At 41.8% G+C, this 9,980-nt stretch overlaps 1 protein-coding gene across 1 annotated transcript in view; it reads right to left on the bottom strand.

Moving 5' to 3' along the window:
• The window catches only part of LOC126355492 (synaptic vesicular amine transporter-like), a 103,808-nt gene extending 95,042 nt beyond the window's left edge, over window positions 1-8,766 (bottom strand). The window contains exon 1 of the mRNA XM_050005809.1: window positions 8,670-8,766. Within this exon, the coding sequence (XP_049861766.1) occupies window positions 8,670-8,766 (97 nt within the window). The remainder of the gene's footprint in view (window positions 1-8,669) is intronic.
• Window positions 8,767-9,980: the final 1,214 nt, after the last annotated feature.

Below are 9,980 nucleotides of genomic sequence, written 5' to 3' on the forward strand. Positions count from 1 at the left end.
AGTTCAAACTGATCTTCCCGAGGTCGGCTTCTACCAGTTTTTCCATTCTTCTGTATGGAATTCATGTTAGTATTTTGCAACCGCGACTTATTAAACTGACCGGTAATTTTCACGCCTGTCAGCAACTGCCTTCTTTGGAATTGTAGTTATTACATTCTTCTTGAAGTCTGAGGGTATTTCTCCTGTCCCTTACATCCTGCACATTAGATGGAGGAGTTTTGTCATCGCTGGCTCTTCCAAGGCTATCAGTAGTTTGTCTACTCCAAGGGCTTTGTTTCGACTTGAAATTTTTCAGAGCTCTGTCAAACTTTTCTCTCAGTACCTTATCTCCCATCTCACCTTCATCTACGTCCACTTCCATTTTCACTCCCTTATATAGACCCTTTATATACTCCTTCCACCTTTCATTTTTCCCTTCATTGCTTAAGACGGTTTTGCATGTGAGCTATTGATATTAATACAGTAGCTTCTCTTTGCTCCAAAGGGCTCTTTAATTTTCCTTTAGGTGGTATCTGTATACCCCTAGTTAGGGTGCGTTTAAATCCTTACATTTGTCCTCTATCCATTCCTGCTTAGCCATTTTGCAGTTCCCGTCAGCCTCATTTTTTAGACGTTTCTATTCATTTTTCCGTTTCTCATTTACTGCATTTTTATATTTCCTCCTTTCATCAATTAAGTTCTAAATCTTCTGTTTTATCCACGGATTTCTGTTAGGCCTCTCTTTCTACTCCTTTCGTCCTCTGCTGTCTTCACTGTTTCATCTCTTAATACTATCCATTCGTCTTCTACTGTATTCCTTCCCGTGTTCTTGTTAACCGTTGCCTAATGCGTTCTTTCAACTTATCCAGGTACCATCTACTTAATTTCCTACCTTTTTGAAACTTCTTCAATTTTAATCTGCACTTCATAACCAAAAATTGTGGTCAAAATCCACATCTGCCCCTGGAAATCTCGGTTTTACCACCGTATAAACAATCTGAAAACTTCCACTGTCTCCAAGTCTCTTCCACATATATAAGCTTCTTTTATGATTCTTAAGCAAAGTGTTAGCGATTATTAAATTATGTTCCATGCAAAATTCTACCAGGCGGCTTCCTCTTTCATTTCTTTCCCCCAGTCCATATTCACCTAATATTTTTTCTTCTCTTCCTTTTCCTGCTATCGAATTCCAGACCCCATCACAAATTTTCTTCTGCCTGAACTACCTGAATAATTTATTTTATCTCATTATGCATTTGTTCGATCTCGCAATCGTCTACGGAGGTATTTGGCACATAAACATGTACTAGCGCTGTATGAGTTGGTTTTATGTCCATCTTAGTTACAGTAATGCGATCGTCATGCTATTTGTAGTAGCTTACTTGCATTCCTATTTTCTAATTCATTATTAAACATACTCCTGCATTATCTCTATTTTATTTTGTATTGAGCTGATCAGAAGTCCTGATCGTCCTGCCACCGAACTTTCGTAATTGCTACTCTATCTAAATTTATTATTTTCGTTTCCCTTAATAATAATAATAATCAGCGTATGGTATTGGTGGCCGAGAGAATTTTCTAACCTACATGCCCAAATAAGAGAGCTAACATTCCGAGCTCCGATCCGTAGGAGGTCAGTTTTGTATCTCCTGGTGAAGACACTCTCGTAAGTAGTCGCCCCCAGGAGATCCGAATAGAGGTTTCTTTTACCTTCGGAATATTTTACGCAATCATTTATACTGTATAAATTTATTATATATATTTAAATAATAATAATATTTAAATATAATATAATTATAATTATAATAATATTTAAATAATATAATTCATCATTTAACGATACAACAGAGCTGCATAACCTCGGGCAAAATATGGCTGTAGTTTCCCCGTTTCCCCCTGCTTTCAGCAGTTCGCTGTACCAGCACAGCAAGGCCATTTTGGCTGATGGTACAAGGCCAGGTCAGTCAATCATCCAGACTGCTGCCTCTGCAACTACTGAAAAGACTTCTGACCCTCATCAGGAACCGCATATTGTCTGGCTTCTCAACAAATACCCCTCTGTTGTGGTTGCACATACCGTATGGCTATCTGTATCGCTGAAGCACATAAGCCACCCCACTATCGGCAAGGCCCATGGTTCATGCAGGGATAGTAAAAAGAATATGCGGCTAAATTTGTAGATGATCTTATATATCAGGTGCGAACATTAATACGCCGAGGTTAAACCTCTGTCAGCAACAGTAAATCCATCGTGGTATGGTTACGTCATTCCGTGCAAGAGTTCATCATGCTTCGTGGTAGGAGTGTGGTGGTGTGTCCGTCTCTCAGAAACCGTTCCGCGAAACGACAGACCGCGGTCTCGATAATCGGTTCTACCACTGTCGAATTTCCAGAGGTGCTGGCGGACGTTTCTTTCTTTTTCACGATTAATAACACGAAGTATTCACAAAGAACCAACATTCAAATGCGATTTCTGAATGAGAAATCTTCTGCGAAAGATTTCTTTACATACGGAATGTCGGAGGAGCTACTCCTACCTATTACGTGTGATTCTGCTGAACTCCTAAGCATATCCAGGCACGCCAACTTGACGTTTGTTGCACGCGGCCTTCACGGTGCGCCAGTTTTCTAATTAGCAGTGTAACAGACGGAACATGGGCGGCGTCAGGTTTGTGTCAACTGTAATTTATTGTTTCATGAAGGCGACTGTGTTGAATTAGTCCATGATGTAGTGTCGAGTTTGTGTTGATAATGGATGATGATTATGATGGCAGCAGGAAGAGAGTGGAACCCAGTGACGGCACGTACTTCACTCCCCTTCGGTCGCACCATGGGGAGCAGAGCTTGACTTCACACGGCCAGGCCACTATCGATAGTGTTACGTGCCGTCACTTCATTACACGCTTTGGGGAAGTTTCTAATGGAACCGGGAACGAATTGCACTACTCCTCCACCCGTGCCGGCCAAATACTGACGACGAAAGTTCTGTCTACCTCCTAGTTGAGCACAACCGCCGAAGTGTGTGCTAACAACATCGGTAAGAATGGTGTGTAGCGCAGTAGACCGTAACGGGGAAGAGTGTTCATGAAATTCTAATTTAAATATTGTCCTTTTCCGAAATCGCTTAAAATAATTGTAGGTAAGAAAGTCGCAGTAAACTTCTTGTCTTACCTTATGCTCCGCCTCCTGTGACCTAATCGACAGGGGGTAAGCTAAACACATTCTATATCTACATACATATTCCGCAAGCCACCACATAGTGTGTATCGGAGGGTACGTCCTGCCACAACTAGTCAATCCCGCGATTCACTCGCAAACCTAGGGAGGAAAACCGACTGTCTATGTCAGAGGTCGTCAAACTGCAGCCCGCGCTCTGAATGTTGAACGAAACGTGTTCGTGCCGTCCGTGGTTCGCAGCTGTATTTTTATTATACCATGCCTCGAAAAACGTCAGCTAACGTCAAGAGCGTCTCAAGAGTGTGTTTTTATAGCTCAGTAACAAACAAAAAAATTTTAATTGCGCTTAATTTTAACTGACGCTAGTGAATTAGGCCGTGAGCTACGCAAAGTTTGCCGCTTACGTCAGGGGCAGAGTTCTATGTACCGCAGCCACTGCACGGTTAATGGAAGTGAGAGGCAGAATATTTTATTGTTTGTATTCCAACGCTGACAGCTTACGAGCATGCGCAGTAGCACCGATAAGACAGAAGTAACATGGATTCCTGAATGCGCACTATAGAGGCATCCATCTTCAAATATGGAGTAAGTTTGTAGGAAGTAATATGAAATCAAATTAAGGCTGTTGTATAAGGGGCGGTCAAAAAGTTTCCGTTCGAAGCCACACTGAATTCTCGTCGTTGCTGGAACTTCACGGAATGTCTTCTCCCTCCGAAGGTGGTAGAATTCGCAACACGATTTGTTTTGCCTCCTATGCACTTGGTCAATGTAGTCTCCTGATTTGGATTGTCTTCTGTTTTTCCCAGTTACTTGGTTTCGTCTATAGAGGCTGCTTACGCAGACTGAACGCTTGCCTACGTTCCAGTGCTTATATACTTGCAGAGGAGTCACGCTGGGTTGCGTATATGCTGCAGCAACGACCTCAAGCAGAAATTTTTTATGACCTCTTATAATGCAATGCAATGAGTAAAAGAAATAGACACTCACAACATTTAGTAAACATTTGTGACTGTGTCTCATATTGCAATTCCTGTTATTAATTGCTGTTACATACTAATTCATACAGTTTACTCATTACTAGTAAGATTGGTAGAGGAAGGGTAGTAAATTGGCCAGGACGGGAAAAGTGACCATTGCATAATTTTTCCCCTGAACAGCGCTTCTTCCTGCCAATAAATGGTCAGACTGTTTCTAACATACATCGCCACTGTTGTCAGCGAGACGGACAGAGGAAGCTTGTTCTATTACTTTTTAGGAAAACTTTTGTTTTTGTGTCCTCTGGTGTCAGATAAGTGCTTTATATTATTCTTATTACCTCACGTGAACGCATAATAATAAATTTATGCAATATAAATGTTTAAACAACGCCCTTTGACAGATCCTTGTTTTTTGTTCTGTGGATCACGAATACCGACATGGCGTCCAATAGGGATAAGTGACCACACAACTCGACGGGAATAGTGGCCAAGGTGTTCACCCCAATAAGTTAGTCGTTTCCAGAAAACATGCGTAATACGACAGGTAAAACTGACTTCTATAACATTTTATATATCGTCCGCCATTCTGTCACTTTGGGACAATTCTCAATTAGTTAAGTTATACTTATTATTTAAAACTGTCTCTGTTCTGTTAAACTTGACCTAATACAAAAGCCCGATTGAAAACTGTCTACTGCAGCAGCCTGGCATTCTTTCAGATACTAGGGCGTGAAGATGCCCAGAAAATGTGCCCGGAAAGGAAATCAGAAAAACAAACATGGGACCCTGTTTCCATAGGACTGACCATAGTAACTGTCTACGTACGAGAAATTGGTGACTATGTAAGCCGTCAGAAAAATGCATATCGTTCCAATATGTTATTTTCTGTTTCTGCTATTTTGCTGTGTACAAAATATGGATTGACTCTTACAGAGAAGACAACAGCAACCAGCCATTTTTACGATGTTATTTATTTATTGAAGTAGCGCCGGTACCGGCTTCGAACTGAAACGTTCATCTTCAGACGGCTAGTTCGCGTTAAAATACGTTTTACATTAGATTTCACTTCAATTCTATTCACTGGGAAAACAAAAAGTTAAAGCTAATATAAAATATTTCATAACGTGAACTAGCCGTCTGAAGATGAATCTCTTGGTTCGAAACCGATAACGGCGCTATTTAAATAAATAACTAGCATTGTGAAAAGTGTTTGGTTGCTGTTCGTCTTCTTTGTAAGAGTCAATCTATACTTTCTTTTTCAGCTAAAGGTATTCGGTGTGGTATCCTTGCGATTCTTACGCGAAATTCACGTTGGCGGCAGTAGAATTTTTCTAGTCAGCCCCAAATGTCAGTTCTCTACAGCATATTTTCTCAACAGTGTTCACGGAAAGAAGGTCATCTTCCTTCCAGGGATGCCAATTTGAGTTCTTAGAGCATTTCTGTAGTACTGATGTTCTGGTCTAATCTACCGCCTCTGAATTGGTTCCGTGTCTTCTTTTATTCAGACTTCGTGGTGATTCCAAACACTCTAACATTACTGAAGAATTTGTCGAACCACTGCTCTCTGCCTCGTGATGACTGGGTGTTGTGTGATGTCCTTAGGTTAGTTAGGTTTAAGTAGTTCTAAGTTCTAGGGGACTGATGACCGACCATAGATGTTAAGTCCCATAGTGCTCAGAGCCATTTGAACCATTTTTTGAACCACTGCTCTGTACTTGGTGTCCTTTATGGATGATCTAAAGGTTCCTAGAATTCTGCTAGTAGACTTTATGTGTTCGTTCCCAGTAGATATCGATTTGCAACGTTACGCCTAGATATTAATCGACGTGACTGTATCAAGGAGTGTAGCACTAATTCTACATTCGAAAATTAGACGGTTGTTGCTCCTACGCATATGCATAAAATTATCTTTTCCAATGTTTAGAAGACGCTGCCAGTCATCAGCACAAATAGAATTTGTAAGTCATCATATATGCTCTTACTGTCACCAAGCGACGACAATCATCGAGCAGTGCAGATTCTGTTCAGCCCATGTATCAGTTCGCCCATACAGGAGCGGTCCTGTCACACTTCACTGGGACACTCCTAAGGATGGCCTGACGTCTGACTACGTACTGAGCTCTAGAGAAGTCTTCGAGCCACCCGCGTGTCTGAGAACTATTCCGTATGCTCGTACCTTCGTTATCAATCTGCAGTGGGACACTGTGCCAAACACGTAACCGGATATTAAATATACATTAGGTCATCCCTGGCAAAAACAGTTCTACTTGTATAAAACATTGTACTTAATTCGAGCAAGAACTTTCTGACAATATAGGTTTGGAGCATAGAATTGTATGAGAATCAATCACGGACTGTGGGAAAAAGAGAGAGGGAGACAGAGAGAGAATCAGCATGTGAAACGTGACGCTGTAGAAGGATGTTGAAGAGTGGATGGACTGATAAAAAATGAGGTTGAGAAACTTGAAAAATGTCGTACTATCGTCTTGAGATGCTGGTAAAGAACTTTATTTATACAACCATTATCAGTCGTCTGACCATAATCAGGTTCTCATACAAAAGTATTCAAGGCATAATGTTAGCGAAATAAAATGATAAAATATAATAAAATCATGAATAATACACTGTTATCATTTCGTAATATGAATTACGCTGTCAGTTACAAATAACGTCGTTGGTTATTATATTTCCATATAATAACAGCGTATTATTCATGGTTTTATCACCTGACGACAATAATTTTATATTTCGATAACATATGCTATGAATACGTTCATGTAAGACTCTGATGGTGGTTACACGACTGAAACTGGTTGTGTAAATAATTTTACCAATTTTACCAATGGTAATATAACATTTTTCAAATATATGAGCGCTCTGGGGCATCACCAACAGCAAAAAAGAGGTTCTCGAAAGAATCAGCGACAAAAAGTATATGTGGAAAACAAGGACAAGAAAAAGTCACAGCATGACGGAATTTGTGTTACGAGATCAGCGAATAATTCCAATGGTACGAGGGGCGCTTGAAAAGTCCGTGCAAAGTCCGGGAGATGCCACGACCGGTGCGTATTGAGGTCATGTTTAGTTAGTAACATCTTTGGAAAGAACTCGCAACAAGTTTAAGCCATATTAGTCTATTTCTTTGTGTTTGGCATTCGTGTGAATCAAGGGAGTCCAGTGATTGTCAAAAAATGGACGAAACAGAATTTCATGTGGTGATTAATCATTACTTTATGATAGGCAAAACGCCTCAGGAGACTAAAGAGAAGCTCAATAAACATTATGGTAACTCTGCACCTTCGATTTGGTGAGTTTGTAAGTGGTTTCAGAATTTTTGGAGTGGCCATATGGGCACAAGTGACGCTGAACATTCTGGACGCCGTGTGGAGGTTACGCCTCCAGAACTCATTGATAAAATCCATGATATGGTGATGGATGACAGAAGAGTTAAGGTGCGTGAGATTGATAGTGCTGTGTGCGTGTCGAATGAATAGGTACATAATATTTTGCATAAACATTTGGACATGAGAAAGCTATCCGCAAGATGGTTCCGCGATTGATCACGCTTGACTAAAAACGGAATCGTGTGAAGTGTTGCAAGGATGCTTTGCAGCTGTTCAGGAAGAATCTGCAGGACTTTAAGTGTCGTTTCGTCACTATGGATGAAACATGGATACATTACCATAGTCCTCAGACCAAACAACAATCTAAACAATGGATTGCCAAGGGAGAATCTGCACCAAAAAAGGCGAAGACCATTCGTTCGGCCGGAAACGTTATGACGTCTCTCTTTTGGGGTTCGCAAGGGATAAACCTCATCGACTATCTGGAAAAAAGTAAAGCTGTTAAAGGTGCATATTATTCATCGTTATTGGACTGTTTAACGACGGAGCTGCAAGGAAAAACGCCGGCGACTGAACTGCAAAAAAGTCCTGTTTCATCACGACAATGAACCAGCACACACCTCAGCAGTTGCGGTCGCAAAACTAATCGAATCAGGATTCCAACTCGTTTCACATGCCCCCTATTCCCCAAACTTGGGTCCCTCGGACAACTATTTGTTCCCCAATTTGAAGAAATGGCTGGCGGGACAAAGATTTTATTCAAACGAGGAGGTGATTGCAAAAACTAATAGCTATTTTGCAGACTTGGACAATTCCTATTATTCGGAAGGGATCAACAAATTAGAACAGCGTTGGACGAAGTGTGTAAGTCTAAAAGGAGACTATGTCGAAAAATAAAAAAGGTTTACCCCAAAGACGTAAGTAGTTTTTATTTTTGCACGGACTTTTCAAACGCGCCTCGTACTAGTGGGAGCTGTAGAAGGTAAAACCCGAGATTGGAATGTATCTAACGAATAGCTGTCGACACTGGATGTGCCACTGTGAGATACAGAGATTGGCACTGGAGAGGAATTCGTGATGGGCTGCATCTCCAGCCAGATCACTGTTGAACGAAAAGAGGAGTAAAATAAATTTGAGGATGGAGACAGGTGTAGGGCAGACGGGCAGCGGGCGTGCCAGATGCGGTGGTTACCAACTGCGGTGAGCAGGACGTTGTCGAGCAGCAGCGAGCAGTAGACGAGGCCCACCACCAGCGCCGCGGAGGCCGCCTTGCGCGGAGGAGGCGGCATGCCGCCACCCGTGGCCGTGCCTGCCGCTACAGCTGCCGCTACCACCGCTGCCGCCGCCGCCGCCACTGCTGCCGCCCCCAGACTGGCGAACACGCGGCCGGCCGACACGGGTCAGGGGCGGTTCTGCGCCGGCGCCCCGCTGCTACTGGGGGATGCCGAGGAGGAGAACTGGGAGGAGGACGCCAAGCGTGGCTGACAGGCTGCCTGCAGGTGTGTTAAACGCCCGGCCACGTACACTTACATCGACCTGACGAAATAACAGAGCTACTTGCTGAGGGCTTACTGCTACCCTACACTAATCGGTATAGGCGATAGTAGGTTTTATTCGTTCGTGGTGTACTTTCACAAGGAAGTTGGATACGTCGTAATGTTACAGTGTAAGGAAAAAAGAATGGTCATTGCACTGTATGTTCCATACAAACTTAATTATGTATGCAGACAGTACATCCTTTCCGGCAAACGAGAATCTAGACGATTTTTGCCTGTTATCGACATTGCTACTGGCAAGTTATCCGTCCCAGATATTCAAAGACTTTCTAGAATGTTGTAATTTCAAGTACGAAGTCGGATAATATATGACAAAAGAAATATTCTTTCTTGTCACATAATTACAAATCAACAATTAACTCATTTTATTTCCTTTATTTGTACTATTAACCCTTTCTCCTTGACAAATTTCATGAGTCTACGTCAAAGGAAGTAATTATAAGTTTTTAATGAATGAGTCTGGGAGTATCAAAATATGTGGCTCAAACGGCCGTATCTTCGGACTGCATTGACCTAGAACCTAACGTTTATTATGCCACCAAGGTACCATAAACCATAGTATGTGACACAAATTTCAACTTGATACGTCTACCCGTGCCTTATAAAAAGTGTTTTGAAAAGTCGGACGGACGGATAGACAGAAATGATCCTACAAGGGCTCCCGTTTTGACCGATTGAGGTAACGGACCTTAAAAATTGAAACGAGGTGGACTTCAAAATGCAGGTTACACTTACATGGCAGGCCAAGTAATTTTTTTTGAGTGTACTTCAAGGTAACTCAGATACATGACACTTTTTTTCCACATAGTCAACAAGTCTCTACTAACAACTTTCGGAACGTTTTACCAGTCATTGAATCCCTTGATTATAGAAATTCGTTCCTTGACCACGGAGCTATCTGATGACCGCGATTGAACGTCCTCATCAGAAAACCTCCTACTCGCTTA

The sequence above is a fragment of the Schistocerca gregaria genome, chromosome 3, assembly GCF_023897955.1.
Source record: "Schistocerca gregaria isolate iqSchGreg1 chromosome 3, iqSchGreg1.2, whole genome shotgun sequence".
Lineage (NCBI taxonomy): Eukaryota > Metazoa > Arthropoda > Insecta > Orthoptera > Acrididae > Schistocerca > Schistocerca gregaria.